Source organism: Mauremys reevesii, linkage group 1 (assembly GCF_016161935.1).
Source record: "Mauremys reevesii isolate NIE-2019 linkage group 1, ASM1616193v1, whole genome shotgun sequence".
NCBI classification, from domain to species: domain Eukaryota; kingdom Metazoa; phylum Chordata; order Testudines; family Geoemydidae; genus Mauremys; species Mauremys reevesii.
In genome coordinates this window covers 306,481,648-306,501,985 of record NC_052623.1, presented here as the reverse complement: position 1 = coordinate 306,501,985, position 20,338 = coordinate 306,481,648, and the positions used below count along the sequence as shown (strand labels likewise).

Here is a 20,338-nt window from a genome sequence, read left to right as displayed (position 1 = left end):
GGGAGTAAGTGTTTTTGTAAAATGTGACAAAAATGATTTTTAGTGGAAACAGTTCCCTGCACAATTTCAGCCAACAGTTAAATTCAAAAACAATTCTTGATAATTCATAAAAAACCTGTAAACATTGTACTATTATGAAATAAGCTAACTTACTGGCAAGAACAGCCTTTGTGAAGCACAGGGTTTAAACAGTTTCTTCCATTCTGCTGCGCTCTCAGTCGGAAATGTTATTGGGTATACGGTATAATTAAATTTTCCTTGATATGGCAAACCATTGAGCTAGGTAAAGAAAAGACAGAACTTTTTAAGCTTAATTTTATCAGAGAATAATGTATCATAGGAAGAACTGATCAATTAGATTGATAATTTCATTGAAGACGTGCAGAAGTACGTATTGATCTAACTGATTTTTATTAATCTTCTCCTCCCTCCCCAAAACTGGAAAGTTTTTTTTAACTACAAAAATCAGATAGAATACCGTTCAAGTATGCTTAATGTCAAGCAAAACGTGATTCAGCAAAGGTCTTTAAAATGAGAGAAAATCAAAGATGGGATACAAAAGTAAAGGAGAATGAAAATACAAGCTGTCATATGTCCTATGCCATAGAATGTATGCCATACATCCTAGCAGCTGAAGACAACTTCTTGCTGACATCTAGCTGCTTATTTGAACATTGGAAATTAGGTTTGTTAGGAGACGCAAACCTGTCCACAGGAAGATAGGCTCTGACTGTTATGGCATCCAGAGTCTACCAAAGTGTACTTTTCGATATTGAGTTAAGTCCTAACCTGTGGAACGGGGACGTTGCTGCCAGTACTGCAGAGAGAACTTTGTCACATGACCAGGGGTTGAGGCAAGGGAAGATGATTATTCGAAGTCAACATAGGTGAGAGGCTACCACTGCCATGGTCTTTGAGAATACATTTGGGGCAGAGGAGAGGCTGAAGGGAAGCACTCTACTCTGGAAGCGATCCTGGTCAACTGTAAAACACAGCAATTTCTTGTGAGGGGGATGAACGGCGATGTGAAAATGTGCCCTGAAGGTTGAGGGCAGTGAACCAAATCCTTGGAACACAACGATGGAATTAAGCGTCACTATCCTGAATTTCTGTGATTTCACAAAGGTGTTTAGGATCTGAGCTCTTATATCGGTCCCCATCTCCTGCTCTATTGGGGACCAGAAAATACTTAGAATAGAATCCCTTCCCCTCTGTGCTGGGCTGGAACTGTTTCTATAGCCCCCTTGGATAGAAGAGAAATGACTTCCTGTCTTAGTAAGCATTCATGAGAGCGGTCCCTGTAAAGGTATCGGGAAGGAGTGGTGTGGGGTAGGAGTTAAAGAGATGGAGGTAAATTGAATGGAACAACCAAATATTATAGCCTACAAAACCCATTTGTCAGTTGTAATTTGTTCCCATGCAGGTCAAAAGTGGGAGAGATGGTCCCCAAAGGGAGGGAGGTGGGTGGTATGGTGCAGTTGAAGATTCCTGAGGTGGGGCTGCTCCAGACCCTCAACCAAACCATCAAAATTGATATTTGATATAGAGGTCAGCCAGGTGGTCGTAGCAGTCATGGTAGGCACTCTCTTCTTCTCATATCTCTGTCACTTTTTAGGTGGTTCAGAAAGCCTGTGGTAACTGGGGAACTGAACCGGGTTAGAACTCTCTGCTGTTTGCAACCTGCTAAATTTTCTTTTGTTTTCAGGCATATACATGCCAAGGGACCTGAGTGTGGCCATGGAATCTTTCAAACTACAAGAGAGATTCATCCATGAACATGATGAATAGCTTAAGTCCATTAAAAGGGAGGCCTTCAACAGTATTTTGGGTCTCCCTAGAAAAAACAGACAGCTGTAGCCATACTCTACGCATGACAACAGCAGTAGAGATGGAATGGCCACAGTGTCAAATGCATCTAGGGAGGCTTGCAGCAAGGTTCTTGCTAAGAGCTGACCAGCAGCTATGACAGCCTTGAAGTGCTCACGATATTCCACAGGAAGGTGTTCAATAAAATTGTTGCATTTATCATAGTTGGTGTAGTTGTACTTTGCCATTAGGACATGGTAATTTGCAATCCAAAATTGCAGGGTTGTGGAAGAGTAGCTTGGTCTTTAACGTAGGGTGTAGACTTCATATGATGTTGTCTTCAACACTCATTGATAGCCTCACAACTAAAGAATTTGGTGGAGGGTAGCAGAAAAAAAATTCTGAATTTTTCAACAGGATGTAGTACTTCTTATCAGCCAATTTGCAAGTGGGTGCTATGGTGGGAGAATCCAGTAAGGCTTTATTCAGTGGTAGAGCCTCTTAGAGGCTGTAGTATGTAGAATATCCACAAGTTTATGTTGCGTCTTCTGGACCGCCTCTAATGGAATGCATAATGAGTCAGCAATCCACTTAATCAGTTCCAGAAACTGCTTGAAATCATCAGCAACAGAAGGTGGGGGAGACATTCAGCCTCATATGATGACAATGAAATATTAGTTTGTGGTGTCACCCCCTTATCTGCTGTATCCTCTTCCTTCTCAACAGACTCCTCCTGAGTTTGGGGCTGTTGAGAAGGGAGTGATGGAGCAGGAGAATATCCCATCCATGATCTCCTTAGGAAGAGCTAGACATAACTACTGGAGACAGGCAGCCCATGAGACCCAGTACAGAGACTGATGTGGGCTATAAGGCGGGGCAGGGGGCACATCCAGCATTGGTTATGCCAGTAAAAAGGGGCACAAAAATTATTTTTCCTTGGAATTTCTCTCTCAAGGAAGGTGGTTTGGGAAATATCCCTTTCATGGCAGACAGCAAATCCCTGTACTGAGATGAGAGAACTGAGGAATTATCTTCAAACTAGTCCAGGGGCAAGGTGGACAGTGAAGGTGAAGACAGCTGTCTGTCTGGTCCGATTGGTTCTAGAAACTCAGGCAATACAAGGGAAAGATAAAGCTTCAGTGACCCAATAGATTTTGGTGTTGATAGTCACTTGGTACCCATTAACAAAGGAGACTCTGTATTGTCTGAAATTAGAAAGTCTCTGGAGTAGCTAAATTCCTGTGGTATCAGGTGTACATAAACTTAAGAAAGTCGAGGCTCTGCTGTGGTCGGCATCAGTAACGAGAGAGAGCTGACTGCTTCAGTGGTCCCATTTTAGAAGACAGTATCCCTGGTACCAACACTGACTGTTTCAGTGGTAAGCATCTCTTGGATGACACTGGTACTGAAGACATTGACTTCTGGGATGCCGGTTTGGGTACCAACATTGTGGAATCAGTAGGTAGCACTGATCTTCCTGAATCACTTGAAAATCTGGCTTGAAATCTGGCATGCCATGAGAAGGCAGTAAACCACCAGAGAGCATCTCATAGGTGGAAAGAGCTTGAGATGAGACTAAGAGTACTTCTACACTACCCGCCGGATCGGCGGGTAACAATCGATCTATCAGGGAGCAATTTATCGTGTGTAGTGTAGATGCGATAAATTGATTCCCAATCGCTCTCCCTTCGACTGCTGAACACCAGCAGAGCGAGAGGCGGAAGCAAAGTTGACGGGGGAGCCGCGGCCGATGATCCAGCGCTGCGAGGACGCGAAGTAAGTAATTTTAATTCAATCTAAGATATGTCGACTTCAGCTACGCTATTCTCATAGCTGAAGTTGCGTATCTTAGATCGATTCCCCCCCCCCCCAGTGTAGACCAGGCCTAAGGTTAAAGGCCACCATAGATGATCAGCATCAAGAGAAGATTGCATCAGAGTCTCTTTACTGGCAAAATGTTCTGAAAAGGCTCATTGCCATTGTGAGAATGCTTGCTACCCAAAACCTAGCACTGTGTGGCACTTCAGATCAGCTGTAGGTGCCAAACAATGGAAACTTCCTTAAAATTGTGGAGCTGATGGCTGAGTTTGATGCTCTACTCCAGGAGCATCTAAGAAGAGTCATCACCCAAGAAATGTACACACACCACTACCTTGGAAAAACAATTCAAAATGAGATCATACAGTTAGTGGCAACAAAAGTCAAACAGAAGATTGTGGCAGATCTGAAGTCAGCAAGATATTACTCTGTTATTCTGGACTGCACACCTGACTTCAGCCATACGGAACAAATGATTTTAATGGTGTGTTTTTAACAACAACATAACCTAGTGAAAGTGTCCCAATGGTGACTGTCCCAGAGCGTTTTCTATAATTTATTGACAACGATGATACTACAGAAGCTGGTATGACAAATGTGCTTCTTAAAAGGCTGGAAGATATGGTAATTGCGATAGCTGACATGAGAGGTCAGGGCCTCGATAATGGTGCCAACATGAGAGGCAAGAACAGAAGAGTGCAGACATGGATCTGAGAGTTAAACCCTCGAGCTTTTTTTGTCCCATTCAGTTCTTATTCATTGAATTTGGTGGTCAGTGATGCAACATCAGCTTCTAGTGAGGCTGCTGGATTTTTTAATGTAATTCAAAGCATCTATGTATTTTTCTCTGCATCAACTCATGAATGGTAAATTTTGAAGCAACATCTGGGAACATCCTCTCTGACAATGAAACCACTGAGTGCCACACGATGGGAAAGACGAGTGGAGGCAATAAAGCCTATCAAACACCAAATTGAGAAGACAGATGATGCCATAGTTGCCATTATGGAGGATAAGGCTAGGACAGGAACTGTTCGTGGGAGAACAGTGGCAGAGGGAAATGGAATCACCAGAAACATACATAACTTCAAATTTCTGTGTGGCTGGCACTGTTTTTTTTGAAGAATTAAAGTCTTGAAGAACTCTTGGTACTAGAGAAGCTTGGAGCCTCAAAGGCGACTCCCCCTGCGAACTGAGCTCTCCAGAACTGTCTGTCTCTGAAGTGATCAATTTCTCTTTGAAGGAGGCTCTGTTAGGAGATCTAGATCACCTCCTCTTTGGAGCCTTCCACGCTCTTCTCCCATGATGATCTCTGTGACCAGGATTCAGAGGTTGACAGGGCACTAAAGAGATGTCTACACTGTCAAAAAAAGACGTGGCAGATGAAGACGTAGAGGGGTTAAGGGAAATTAACTCGGAAGAAATTGGGGAATAGGGAAGAGTGTCTTAGAAAGACCAGTAATTCTGTACCACAGACATCTTAAATGGGGTTGTGTGTTGCTATGAAAACAGAATAAGTTTAGAAGAACAAACGCCTGACAGGTGGAAAAGTGTGGGTCCCAGAGGGGAACTGGACTTCGAGTCCAAGACAGTTGAAAATGTATCACTGAAGGAGGGAACCAGAGATTGAACCAGAGACTAATAGGTCAGATGAATGAAACTTGAGCTTGGAGCCACACTGATGATTAAGCTTAGAGAGGAGCCATAAGCAACCTCAATGAAACAGAGGGTAACCCTTGGCCTGAGGTTGAGGGGAGAGCACTATTGCAAAGAAAATCTGCCACAGTACCTGTTGTGGATCCCCTCCCACTCTAAGGGCACTTTTTACTTATTCTACTAACTTTTACATAAGCTCTGATAGCCATCCTTCAGTAGCCCTACAATGGAAACAGGGAACAGAACCAGTAATAAAAGTTTGAACAGCACTACTGTCTCTGTCAAAGCTTGTTGAGAAACACTAAAAAGGAAGTCTGTCAGATCACAATAATGCAGTATGCTGCAGGAAAGTTTTTACATAGTTTCTTTCCCCAGTGCTAAAGGCATATTTGGATTAGTACTAAGCAAGGAAGGATCCCCAAGTCCCACATCCAAGACTGGGCTCTGGAACACTACCCGTGGTGCCTTTCCCACCCCACCCTCTGGGGTGAAGTGGGCAAGAGACACACACTGCAGCTGAAAAAAAAAAAAAAAGAAAAGAAAAAATGACCAAGTGAAATGGGCTTGAAGTGTCATGCAATGGTTTGAGCAACAGAGAATATAAGGACTTCCTAACACACCTGAATCTTTGCAACTACATCTAACCGAACAATACCCAGTGGTAGATGTCTAAGAGAAAGCCACACATACCTCCACTAAGCTACGAACTGATTCAGCGCATGACTTGGATACTTACTATGCCTTTGAAGCTGTTGTGCAGTTGGCCCTCTGCAAAAATATGAAACTGTAGAGGTTGGATGCTGAAAATAATGGCTGATTTCAACATAGTAACAGTCTCCTCCAGCCTTTCACCACAGGCAACCACTGCTAGATGCATCTTCTCAGCAGGCTGAGTTTTCATAAAATCATATCTAATGAAAAATAGTACAAATTAAATTGGCATTTTCCAAGAACAGATATAAAAAGTTATGTCTTCTTAAGTGCATAATCTGATTAACAAAACATTCTTGTTCTAAATTGAAGTTAGGAAGTAAGAATGGTATTTCTTTAACAAAAGATAACTTGGAACAGGAAAGAAAAAATAGTACTGAGTTACATTTTGTCTAGATTAAAGTTTAGTCTGACCCAGCTTTATAGCCACAAAATTACACAGCAATACAGATACAAAATGTTAGCAACACTCACAAAAGGAAATATCCACATTATTGGAAACTTTACATTATATTAACAGAATATGGATTAGAGAGTTACAAGCGTCATGAAGTCAAAAATGCCACGATTAAGGTTGAAAGCGCCACCTTATATCTTATGTATATATTTTACAAAAAAGTTCTTAGTTATATGCTCATTATATTCCTTTCTCACGGGATCCTACCTAAGTGCAAAAAAACCCTCAATGCAACCTTAACTATGGAGCCACAAGTGCCCCCATAATAGAGGGCTGGTGGAAGACTTCCATAAATAACGTTCAGCATAGTTCTTCATCTGGTTTTGTACTGATCTAAGTAAATTAGATACGTTATATTGCAAATGGTGTCTGTGAGATGTTTTTCTGCAATGCTTACTAAAGTTTTGTGAATGGATCATCTGTTTTAAGAGATTTTTCTGAATTTTGTAGTAATTTTTTTTCATAGAAATTACATAATTCTAAGCAAGCACATTCATATATTACATTTCTGGCCATAGTTAAGGCTGCATGCTGTTTAAGAAGAGAGCGGAAGCATATGAATTATGGGTGGTGGAAGGGAGGTAGTTGATATTGTGAAAAAACTGCTGAGTAGAATGTAGACGGGGTGTTGAAAGACTTAGTTGCTTAACTGAATGCTCTTTATGGTTTGCATTAGTGAGATATGTAGCCCTGAAACCTTAACTCAAATTTAAGTTCTGTGGCAGAGCTCTGACCTTGTCTCAGTGGGTCCCCGTGCTTCCTGGCCGATTACACTAGCCTCAGAGGCTCACTGTGACCCTCTTCATAGCCCTTCTCCCCTTAGAGGAGAGGGTCACCGCCTACTGAGCCCTTTTCATCATAAGCCAGCAAGGAGATTGGTGAGCGAACTCCTACAGTCTCTGTTGTCCCTAGGGGCTTGTTCCCGAACAGTTTAGCCTCCTGTCCTGATAGGGGCCTGTCTTCCCCTCCCAGGAGGTGTTTCTGTAGTGGCGAGTTGGGGGGGAACCTGGGCCCGCCCTCTACTCTGGGTTCTGGCCCACGGACCCTAATGGTAGCAGCCGTTGGCAGCTGACCTTTCACTGCCAGAGTTGCGACATTTCCCTGGGCCACTTCCCCACAGCTCTCCCGCTTCTCTCTCTCTCTCTCAATGCCTTCTTCACCTTTACCTCAGGGCTCCCTTTCCAGTGGCTTGAGGGTGTCTTCATTACCCAGCATTTCAGCCGCACTTCCTCTCCTCTGGCTTCCCCCAGCCTCACTGGAGTGAGCCCTTTTATAGTATCAAAGAAGCCTTAGAGTCAGGTGTTCACATTAGTTTAAGGGCTTCAACTGACTCTTTGCAGGCTAATTGGAGTCATGTGTCCACCCTAGCCTGGAACAGCCGTCAGTCAGGAACCAGGAAACTGCTTATCCAGTGGCCAGTATATCTGCCTTCTACTACTCTGCTGTACCCCACTGGCCTGGGTCTATCACAGTTTTTATTTCCCCACCCCCTACCCCCCAGGGTAACAAAAGAAAAAGCCAAAACACTGCTCAGGGATAAATTTTAACCATTCACAAATAATTATTTGACAAAAGGAACTTTTTTTTTTAAAACTTTTGACTTAGAATGCTTCCAAACTTATTCTAACTAGCTAACCAACAGAGGACAGTATGCAACATTAAATGTGGACTGAGGTGAAAAGTATCTAGAGGCCCTGTGAAGGCAACTAAATTACTGATTCCACTAGAACAAATCAAAATTCACTGTATATCTCTCACCATAGTGTTTGAGACCATACATAATATCTGATTAAAGAATCTCTCAGGAGTTCTCAAACTTTATCTAAAAGCCAGATTTCATTAGACATTTGTAAAGCATCTCCTATTCATGACGGAACACTCCCTGCTACCCTCATTCCACCATACAGACTTAGTCCCTTCCCATTTGTGATCTCATAACCAGGGACAGCAGAACTGGAGGGACAGGACAAATGCTTATTGGGGCAGCTGATGTATGTTTCTTCCACCACAATATCTTGCAAAGGCCAGAACAAGACCTGGAGAAGGGGCTTAAGCAGCCATCACAGTGCACGAGATCAGGCCAGCCCCCTGGAAAGAAGATATGAACAGATCTCCTCTCCCTAGCTTCCAGCAATTGTGGGTTCTGGCAGAGTCACCCGGCCCACCCGAGGGTGAGGAGCATGTGCACCAGCCTCTGGGGAGCACGGTGCACCAAGCACCAGCCAATGAGGAACAGAAATAGGAACTGCCAGAATGCCCCTTCCCAGCTTGGAGCCTGCTCCCGCCCCCACCTCCACAAGTGTCAGTTGCTCCCCTAGCTCCTCTTCCTATCCATCCCTCTGCCCCAGCACATAACTAGCTGTAGCTGCTACAGAAATTACATACATGGGAAAATAGCATTAGAAATATATTTTAGATGCATAAATTCAATTGTTTTAATTAAGTTTGTCAGCAATAAATATAGAGGAAAACACAAAGAATCTGTCTACCATATTATCCATTCTCACCAATCCTCCAGAAAAGAGTGCTACATTTCAAAATGAAAAATAACATGATCTTTAGTGCTTAATCTTTAATCCAGTCTATGCCATTAAGACATGTATTTAATTAAAGACAGTTATGCACAAAGGTGCCTTCAAGTTATCAAAAGCTGCTTTGTAAATATTAACTTTTTACAATCAGGCCAAAACACATTAATATGTACAGTTCTAAGTCCTATAAAATGAAATACGTTACTCACAATAAAAAGAATTCATACTAAAAGGAACTGGTGAACTTCTAGCCTTTAAAACAACTGATCACTACCGTGTCCTGCTCCGCTTTAAATCATGCTTTTTGCTTAATTAAAGTGGTGATAAAATCTTCTAAATCCTAAAATTTTCTAAATCCTAAAATTTTCACCAATAAAGCTTAAAGTTAATTAAGCTTAATAACTGGGTGTGGACCATGCTTTTCTCTCAACAAGAGAGAGTTCTCATGATAAGATTCAAGGGATGATAACTGGAATAGAGCTGGATGAAATATTTCAGATGAAACTTTTCCCTGAAATCTGCAGATCTGGAGACAGAAACATTTCCATGAATGTCTGTCAATTTTGCAAATTGTTTCCGTCTAAATGCAAAAAGAAAGCATTTCCAAAATATCAAACTGAACCATTTTGACATCGTCAAAACAAAACATTGTTTTCAAGCTACATTAAAAAGGGGATTTAGGCACTATTCACATAACCAGTGGTGCCATTCTCTTTACTCACTCTTTTATACTCAATATCCAGGGCACTTACCTGGAATGTGAGGGACTCAGATTTGAATCCCTGCTCTAGTTCAGGGACTTGAATCCAGGTCTCTACTCTCCCAGGTGAGTGACCTACCTAACCACCAGGTATATTCTGGTGTGGGTCTCTTTTATCCTCTCCTGTTGAAACTGTACCACTTTGTATCAAATACTTGAATGGTCACTGGTCCAGAGAGAGTAAGAATGACACTATTCCCTTGATGGATAAGGGTCCATATAGATGGCTTGGGTTGTCATTTAGCAAGTTCTGTACCACAGACACTCTAGTTGTCTGCCAGAGAACCACAATGACCTGCATGGACAGAGCAAAGACAGATCTACATCAGATATAGGGATGTTGGGATGTTATGTTAATTGAACACATATACTCTTTCCACCCATGTCAAGTATCCCACAACACTTTGCAAAGCTGAAGTCAGCTTTGGCATTTGAAAATAGGAAATCTGTCTAAGCCAAGATGCATGAATCCTTTTAACAAGTACAATGTTGACTAATATATGCTTGGCTATTGTATACATCAATATGTATTATTCACACCACATATATTAATATGCATTAGACACACGGTATTAATATAATATTATATTGTATATATCTTTCTAGAAGTTACATGGCCTGAATTGGCCTATGTCTTTCTATAATTCTGGTCACTTATGCTAAGTCAGCTTTGGCATTAGAAAATAAGAAACTTATCAAACCAAAAATATATTAATGTTCTGCCCCGATACAAGTTGGAGTACCACCTTCCTGGACCAGTACCTGCAACAATTAGCGAGTACTTTCATGGTTCATCAACACTTGGAATGTAGTTTTAAAACAAGACAGAGAAAATATAGGAAAATACGAAGGTCAAAGCGGGCACAAACTAGTGGGTTAAACTTAAAACTTTGAGTAACATATGGGGCTTTTAGCTAGTAAACAACCACAATAGGAACAATCCACAATATGGGTTTGAGGATGTATCTCTGAAGCAAACCTTCTGAGTAAGGTGAATACACAGCGAGAAGAATTGTTTCCTAGAAGGAGGGTATGTATGTCTCTTTTTTTTGTATTGTACTGTTTTGTCTTTAGGTAAAAAGTTTGCCTAAACTTAGTTAACTGGCCTCAAACATTCTTAATACAGTAACGCCTCACTTAATGTTGTAGTTATGTTTCTGAAAAATGCAACTCTAAGTGAAACAATGTTAAACAAATCCAATTTTCCCCGTAAGATTTAATGTAAATGCGGGGGGTTAGGTTCCAAGGAAATTTTTTGGGGGCAGACAAAAGGCATTATATACTGTACTGTGGTGGGGAGGTGCCCTTGGCTTACCCCTGGGGCTCAGGGTGCAGGGTTTGGGAGGGCGCTCAGGGTGGGGTGTGGGGTCTGGGAGGGAGTTAGGGTGCAGGACAGCACTCAGGGTGGGGGTGCAGGAGGAGGCTCAGCGCTGGGGCAGGCAGGAGGTGCAGAGAACTTACCTGTGGCAGCTCCTGTTTGGTGCAGGGCGTGTGCAGGTGGTTCTGCGCAGCACAGCACTGCTCCCATTGCTGCAATTCTGGGAGCCACAATTCTGGGAGCTGCCCCTTACCCCCACAACAGGCAGGGCCACCCGGAACGCAGGGGCTTTAGGGGCTGCAGGGCCCTGGGCCCTGGCCTGCAGCTCTAAAGCCCCTTTCAGAATGCCCGTGGAGGAGCAGGGGCAGCCGCGCAGCCAGCAGCTGGAAAGAAATGGCGCTTTCCCCTTCAAAGCTGGTCGGAGAGAAGTGGCCACTTCTCTTCGGCCGCTGGCTGTGTGGTGCCCCTGCTCCTCCTGAGTCCTCCGGCCCGTGCTGGCAGGGCCGCAATCCGAAAGGGCTTTAGAGCTGCAGGCCAGGGCCCTGGAGCCCCTAAAGCCCCTGTGTTCCAGGTGGCCCTGCCTGATGTGGGGGGAGGGGAAGGCAGCTTCCCCGCTAGCTCCTTCCCTCTCTCCCAGAAAGTCCTAAGTGCCGTCAAACAGCTGTTTGGCGGTGGGGGAAGTGCTGGGAGGGAGGGAAGGAGGCGGAGAAGAACTTGTGCAATGCTCCCTTGTAAAGTCAGCCAAACAACGTTATAAGAGAGCATTGCGCAACTTTAAACGTGTCTGTTCCCTAATGGAGCAGCGATGTAACTTCGAAACAACGTTAAGCGGGAGGACGTTAAAGTGAGGAGTTACTGTAATGAAACACACGGGTTACCTAGCAATTGGCTACCCTTTTAATCAATAGATATGCACTAAAAACATTGTTTCACAAATCTAAAATTGTAATGTTCCTCAAAGTCCATATTCTTTTCTCCGACTTCCTACCCTCTCCCACAAGAGAACAGAGTTTCGTATAATGGCTTTGCACTATACAGATCTAAGTGGCAACAAATCAGGAACCTGATCAGTATAGAAGTTTTACATGTTTGCATAATATTTATGGTTCAGAGATGGAGAGTGTCTCTATGGTTACAAGTTTTAATGTTCAATTAATCAAGTACAGCAAGGTTTCCCTATTAAAAATGTTTTCTAATAAAAGAAAACTGGATTGGCCCAGTGCCCCTGTAAATGAGCTTGACACAGCTACAAAACTTGGATCCAGCCACACTGGGTCACATGTTTTGGGACTATCCCAAGACATAATCCGTTTGATTAAAAGTAGATAGAAGGATTTATAGGATTAAAAGTTACTTCCCAGACCTGTATTTTGGGATACATCCCATCATCCTGGAAACTCTCCAGTTCCCAGAGAGCTTGGTTCTCTATAGGGCAAATTAGTTGAAACAATAGTAAAGAATAAAATTGTCAGACACATAGAAAAACAAACTCTTGAGCAATAGTCAACATGGTTTCTGTAAAGGGAAATCGTGTCTTACTAATCTATTAGAGTTCTTTGAAGGGTCAACAAACATGTGGACAAGGGGGATCCGGTGGACATAGTGTACTTAGATTTCCAGAAAGCCTTTGACAAGGTCCCTCACCAAAGGCTCTTACGTAAATTAAGCTGTCATGGGATAAAAGGAAAGGTCCTTTCATGGATTGAGAACTGGTTAAAGGACAGGGAACAAAGGGTAGGAATTAATGGTAAATGCTCAGAATAGAGAGGGGTAACTAGTGGTGTTCCCCAAGGGTCAGTCCTGGGACCAATCCTATTCAATTTATTCATAAATGATCTGGAGAAAGGGGTAAACAGTGAGGTGGCAAAGTTTGCAGATGATACTAAACTACTCAAGATAGTTAAGAACAAAGCAGATTGTGAAGAACTTCAAAAAGATCTCACAAAACTAAGTGATTGGGCAACAAAATGGCAAATGAAATTTAATGTGGATAAATGTAAAGTAATGCACATTGGAAAAAATAACCCCAACTATACATACAACATGATGGGGGCTAATTTAGCTACAACAAGTCAGGAAAAAGATCTTGGAGTTATCGTGGATAGTTCTCTGAAGATGTCCACGCAGTGTGCAGAGGCGGTCAAAAAAGCAAACAGGATGTTAGGAATAATTAAAAAGGGGATAGAGAATAAGACTGAGAATATATTATTGCCCTTATACAAATCCATGGTACGCCCACATCTCAAATACTGTGTACAGATGTGGTCTCCTCACCTCAAAAAAGATATTCTAGCACTAGAAAGGTTCAGAAAAGAGCAACTAAAATGATTAGGGGTTTAGAGAGGGTCCCATATGAAGAAAGATTAAAGAGGCTAGGACTCTTCAGTTTGGAAAAGAGAAGACTAAGGGGGGACATGACAGAGATCTATAAAATCATGAGTGATGTTGAGAAAGTGGATAAGGAAAAGTTATTTACTTATTCCCATAATACAAGAACTAGGGGTCACCAAATGAAATTAATAGGCAGCAGGTTTAAAACAAATAAAAGGAAGTCCTTCTTCACGCAGCGCACAGTCAACTTGTGGAACTCCTTACCCGAGGAGGTTGTGAAGGTTAGGACTATAACAATGTTTAAAAGGGGACTGGATAAATTCATGGTGGCTAAGTCCATAAATGGCTATTAGCCAGGATGGGTAAGAATGGTGTCCCTAGCCTCTGTTCGTCAGAGGATGGAGATGGATGGCAGGAGAGAGATCACTTGATCATTGCCTGTTAGGTTCACTCCCTCAGGGGCACCTGGCATTGGCCACTGTCAGTAGACAGATACTGGGCTAGATGGACCTTTGGTCTGACCCGGTACGGCCTTTCTTATGTTCTTATGTACTGCTTATAACCAAACGACTTGCTTAGATGAAAGAGCACATTGCCCCCCAGGGATGGAAGTTTGTCACAGCATCTCACCTAAACTAGCAGCTAAAGAACAGGTAATGTTTCAGAGACGACACCACAGACAAATTTGAAAAGATTTAATCTAATTTTTAGAACCTTTCATTAATTCCTACCAGACAGAAGAGATGTTCTCTCCTTTTCCCTTCCTATTCCCACTTTGTCTCCTTTCCCTTCTCCCTCTCATTCCCTTATCTTTCGATCTCGGGTCTACGGTTCTCCCCTGATTTGAGGGGAAATTTTTCAATCAAATATAAATAAAAACCTGCGTCCAGTCTTGCACACTTCAACACAGCAGGCTTTAGGGGGAAGTGTTGTGTTGCTCTAGAATAAGCTCTATGATATAGACATTACGTTAACAGGATTTGAACAGTCTGTCCAGCCCTCTGTGGCCAAGAATGGTTGCTGTGACATGGGGTCTTGACAGAGGAGGTCCTCTGTTGAAGGTAAGAGGCAGACAGTAATATACGCTCTAAGGTTGCTGACTGACAACTGCAGAAGGGCATTCAAAGCTTAAAAGTGTTGGGACTAAAACCAAAAAAAAAAAAGGTTACTTACCCTGTGTGGTAGCAGATTCTCTGTGGGTGCTCCACTTCTGGTTTTGGTGCATCACTGTGCCTTTGATCAGAGAATTTCAGCAGCAGTGCTTGTCTAGGTCACGCATGCATTCTCCCTGTCTCAGACCCCCCTCAGTTCCTTCTCCACCACCAAGTCCATAGAGTAAATTCTGAAATAGAGGGGTGAAAGAGTGGGTAATAGAGCACCCACAGGACACCACTTTGAAGAACTCCAGTTACTGCACAGGGTGAGTAACTTTCTCTTCAAGGAGTGTCTCTGTAGGTGCCCCATTTCAGATGACTGTCGAGCAGTGCCCCTCAGTTGATGGAAGGGGCTTCGGAGTTGCATGGGTAACTGATGATAGTACAGTAAGTTCTACCAATGCATCTGATCTTGAGCTCTGATCTATTGCATAGTGTTTTGTAAACACGTATGTGGACTTTACATAGGTTCATGATAGGTATATTGTTGAGAAAAGCTACTGAGATTGATAATGACCTGGTAGAGTGGGTTTGGATGCATCCAGAAATCCACTTGGACAGTCTCTGCTTGTAAATGGTGGAACCTTTAGATCATTCTGAAGTTGAAATAAAAAGTCTCTTGACTTTCTGAAGGTCTTGGTTATCTCAAGGTAGGACGCTAGTGTGTCTCTGATGTCCAGGGTGTGTAATATTGAGTCCTGTTTGCTCCCATGAGGTTTGGGGAAGAATGAGGGAAGATGGATTGGTTGGTTGAAGTGGAAAGAGGAGGGTACTTTAGGTAAAAATTCAGGGTGAAATCTTAAGGTGACCTTATCTTTGAAAAAGATGGTATATGGTGGTGCGCCATGAGGGCTCCTAACTCTACCACTCGTCAGGCAGACGTGATAGCCACTAAGAATGTCACCTTCATTGACAGATGTGTTAGAGAGCATGTTGCTAATAGTTTGAATGGGGCCCAGATAAGGCAGTAGTAGCACCAGGTTCAAGTCCCAAGGTGGGTTAGGTACTTGTATTTCAGGGTAGATGTTTCTGATACCCCTAAGAAAGTGTTTGGTGGTAGGATGAGCAAACATTGATATCCTGTCCACCTTGTGGCAAAAAGCAGTAATAGTGGTGAGGTGTACTCTAAGCAAGCTAAGGAACAGGCTGGAGCTCTTTAGTTCTAGCATGTATTCTAAAATCACTGGTAAGGGGGCGGTAACAGGTTGGGTTCATTTGTTTTGACACCAGATGGCAAATATCTTCCATTTATGCAGGTAAGTATTCCGTGTGGTTGTCCTCCTACTGTTTCCTAATATGTCTTTCACCTGTGCAGAACATGTCAGATTGTGGTGCTGGAGCCATGTAGAGGCCATGCTCTCAGGTGAAGTCTCTCCAGGTTTAGATGCTAAACCTGCCAGCATCTTGCAAGAGAAGATTCAGCAAGAGTGTGAAGTGCACATACTGCCATTCTCAATAGGTATGCTTTCCAAGTTTGTCTGGGCCATGTGAGGGCTATCAGGATGACTTTGGTCTTGTCTCTTATTTTGTGTAGTACCCTCAATAACAGGAGGATTGGTGGAAAAACGTACAGCAGAAATGTATCCCATTTGAAGAAAAAGGGAGCCCAACCCTGCTCTTGAGCAGAATTGCAGACATTTGCAATTCTGGGAGTTCACGAAGAGGTCTATGGATAGGTGACACCAATGTTTCAATATGCTCTATATGACTGTGTTGTTTAGCTCTCATTTCTGGTCCTGCCAGAATTCCCTGCACAATGTATCCGCTGTGGTGTTTTCACATCCTGGGAGATATGAGGCTGACATTTTGACAGTCAGATACACCAGTTCCATAGTTTCATGACTTTGGTGCATAGGGAGTGTGACCTTTCCCCTCCCTTTCAGTTTATATAAATCATGCAGGAAATGTTGTCTGTCATTACCCATATAGTCTCATTCCTGATCAATGGCAGGAAGTGTCAGCCGCATTGCAAACTGTGCGCAATTCCAGGAGATTTATGTGCAACAGTGTCTTGGTGGGAGACCACCTACTCTGAATTGTGTGGTGCTGTATATGGGCTCCCCAGCCTTTCAAGGAGGCATCCGTTGTGAGAATCACTGAAGGTGGAGTCTGTGTGAAAGGGACTCCCATGTACACATTGTTGGGCTGTGTTCACCAGTGTAGCGAGTCTTTGACTTTGAGCGGCATTACGAGGTATTTGTTTAGGCTGTGTTTGTGTGGTATGTAGACGGTTCTTAGCCAGTCCTGAAAGCAGCATATGTGAAGATGTGTGTGTTGTACCCTAAGTTCCTCGTAAGCTGCACGGCCACGCAGCAGCCGATTTAGTGTCACACAGGTGCTCAGGGAACCTGCCTGTGAACGCCCCTCCCTCAGCCCCAACCTAGCCCAGCCTCCAACCTGCCATGGCTGGGGCGGCCCCCTGGCCCCAACTATGTCACAGCCCAGACCTGCCATGGCCAGCCCGCTGGCCTCAACTATGCCACAGCCCGGACCTGCCATGGCCAGGGTGCCCATACCCCAGCCAGAACCCAGCCATGGCTGGAGTGGCCCGGACCTGTCGTGGGGTGGCCCGCCCTGAAACCAGCCAGACCTGTGGAGGCCAGGGGAGGAGTGCCTAACCTGTGGCCCCAGCCCTGGAGCTGCCGTGGTGGGGAGAGGTGCCTCTCCCCGCCAGCAAAGATGCTACTGGGGGGAATCCTCACACCCCACCATAGCCCCGGAGCACCCTCCTCCACCCCAAACTCCTCATCCCCAGTCCCATTTCAGAGCCAGCTGCAGCCCTCCCCCACCCCAACCCTCTGCCCCAGCCCTGAGCCCCTCATTCCCAGCCCCACCTCAGAGCCCTGACACCCTTGCACCCCAACCCTCTGCCCCAGCCCTAAGCTCCCTCCCACACTCCGAACCCCTCGGCCCCATCCCCACCACATGAATTTTGTTATGTGCACCAATATCAAGGGGATTGTGTCACACATCACTTCCATATTGGTGCACTTAACAAAATTCATTCCACACAAAATTAGAGGGAACACTGGTCGTACCATGAATGTGGTTGCTGCTATCTGGCCTAATAGTTGGAGGCAGATCTTTGCCAATATCTGTGGGCTGTTCAGTAGGGTGGAGATCCAATTGACTATAGTGAGGAATCTGGTCAGTGGTAATGACGCTTTGGCCTCTTTCGCATCGAGATGCTTCCTGATGAAGTCCAGTTTCTGCATGGGTATCAGTGTTGATTTTTGTATGTTGAGTTGTAGTCCCAGCTGCAAAAAGAGGATGATTGTCATGTGTGTAGTGTCTATGGCATCTGCCCAGGTGGGTGCTTCTAAAAGGCAATCGTCCAGATAGGGAAAAATTGTCATTCCGTGTTTGTGGAGGTGTGCCACCACTGCACGAGCACTTTGGAAAACACGTGAGGTTCTGTTGAAAGGCCAAAGAGCAGAACCTTGTATTAATAATGTTCTGTCCCCAGAATAAACGTGAGGAACCTCCTGTGCACGGAATGTATGGTTCCATGAAAAAAAGCATCTTGGAGGCCAAGGGCTGAAAACCAGTCTCCCCATTTCAGTGCCGGTATTATTGTTGCTAATGTGTCCATCCTGAACCGTTGGACCCTTATGAAGTTGTTCTCGGAGGTATAAAATAGGCATTCATCCTCTGTTCTTTTTCTGGGCTAAGAAGGAGTGGGAGTAAAAACCTTTCCCTCTGTGCTGTGATAGTACCTGTTCCACGGTGCCCAAATATAGGAGGTGGTTTACTTCTTTCTGTACAAGGTGTTTGTGAGAGAGGCCCCTGAAGAGGGATGGAGAGATGAATGGTATCATATAGCCTGAATGGATTATTTCCAGAACCCAGTTATCTGTGGTGATGGATTGCCACGCTGGTTATAAAAGGTCAACCAGTATCCAACACGGGGGATGGTTAGGGATGGTGTCAGCACTGAATAATGTGGGAGATCTTTCGGGTCCTCAACCAGACCTTCAAAATTGTTGTTTTGCACAGGGCTGGTGGGATGTTGATGACTGAGTTAGGAGACTGGTGATGCTTTGGAGGCCTTTATCTTTGCCTTTGTATGTCATTGTGCCTCTGTTGTGAGGTGTACAGGACAGACCTTGTACGTTGAATGGGATAAAATTTACCATTTTCTTTTTGACGCAGATGTGTATACACCCAGGGGGGAGTGAAGCATCACCCTTGAGTCGTTCATGGTATGAAAAGACTCACCGGTTTTTGCCACAAACCGCTTCTGGCCATAAAACGGGTGGTCCTCCATGGTGGATTGTACCTCCTTTGGGAAGCTGGACTGGTGGAGCCACAAAGCCTGGCATAAAACTATGGCAGTGGCCTTGGAGCATGCCGCTGTATCAGCCACATCTAACGATGCCTGTAAGTCCAAAACGATGGACTTGAATTGGTCTCTTGTCTTCCGGTAGGATGCCAATAAATTCTGCACGCTTGGAATAATTTGCGTGGTCATATTTCTCCATTAGAGCAGCGTAACTGACAATCCGAAGAGCGGTGGATTAATAGGCCTTGCAGCCAAAGAGATCTAAGTGTTTCGACTCTGTCGTACGGGGTGGATCTGAGCTGTCTGCCTCATTGGTTGACAGCATCGACCATTAGGGAGTTTGGTGTGGGTGAAGAAATAAAAGAGTCCAGTCCTTCAGAGGGAATGTAGTACTACTCTCTTGAGGGTGGGCAGTATCACAGCAAGGATCTGAGATACGTTTTTTGACCGGCTCCATGAGTACATCATTTATAGGAAGCACAATTTTTGATGAGGAGAATGTATGGAGAATGTCCAGCAATTTGTGCTGGAACACTGGGATCTCCTCTCAAGAGATCTCTAGGGTATCAGCCATTCTTTTAAAGAGTTCTTGAAAATGTTTAAAATAGTCTGCCGCTGTGGGTGGCAGTGGCATTATGGCCTCGTCTGGGGACAAGGAAGAATGTTTGCTGGTGGTGTTGTGTCCTGGTCCCAGGCCTCCTCCTGTTCTTCAATGCTTTCCTCAGGGGGCTCTGAAGGTGCAGTAACTGAGGATGGTGGGGGAGATCTAAGTCTATCCCTGTATGGGTTCTGAGGTACTGTTTCCTGTATGTTCTCTAGGGGTCCCAGTAGGGCCACTGAGTGGAGAATGGCATAGGCGGTGGCATCCCTTGGGGGCTATACCAGGTCTGGGTGTCAGCCCTGTGATGAACTTTAGGCTGCACAGGGGGACCCAACACTTCAGTAGATTGAATGGGAGAGGAATGGTGAGATGAGAATGCACCCTTCTCCTCAGTATCTTCTTCCTTGCTAGAGAATGCAGGGGCCAGAGGGGAAGTGGGATGACATGGTGCTGTGTGTGCCAGAGAAACACTGTTGCCAAAGAGAGATGATTCCGGCGTTGAGACATGCAGGTCCGCATGATGTAGGAAAAGGTGCAGTGCTGACGGTTTCGGTACCGAGGTAATCGGTGCAGATGGCGCTGTTGTAGTCATGGCTGTTGGTGCTTGCCTCGGAGCATTCTGCGCTACTAGGACAGAAGGTGGCGTCATAACCTCCCAGTGCTGTAACCTTTAGGAGGCTCTGTCGGTGGCGTCATAACCTCCCAGTGCTGTAACCTTTAGGAGGCTCTGTCGGTGCCGTAGTGGAGGAAATAGGTTTCTGTTTGCTCCTCAACTCCGAACCTGCCTGCTAAGGGTCAATGGCTTTAACAGTACACGTGGTACCAGAGGATCCCACTGCCTCGGAAGTACTCAGCCATGGTGCGGTTGATACTGAGAATGAGGAACGGGCCAGAGACTGCTTCTTTTTTGGTG

The 20,338-nt window shown here is 44.4% G+C and overlaps 1 protein-coding gene across 3 annotated transcripts in view; it reads right to left on the bottom strand.

Moving 5' to 3' along the window:
* GXYLT1 (glucoside xylosyltransferase 1) overlaps nucleotides 1–20,338 on the bottom strand; it is a 75,931-nt gene that overhangs the window by 23,654 nt on the left and 31,939 nt on the right. For all 3 annotated transcript variants that reach the window (XM_039505542.1, XM_039505549.1, XM_039505559.1), the window contains 2 exons: nucleotides 6,017–6,191; nucleotides 154–279 (listed from right to left, as the gene is read on the bottom strand). In XM_039505542.1, coding sequence (XP_039361476.1) covers nucleotides 154–279; nucleotides 6,017–6,191 — 301 coding nt within the window. The remainder of the gene's footprint in view (nucleotides 1–153; nucleotides 280–6,016; nucleotides 6,192–20,338) is intronic.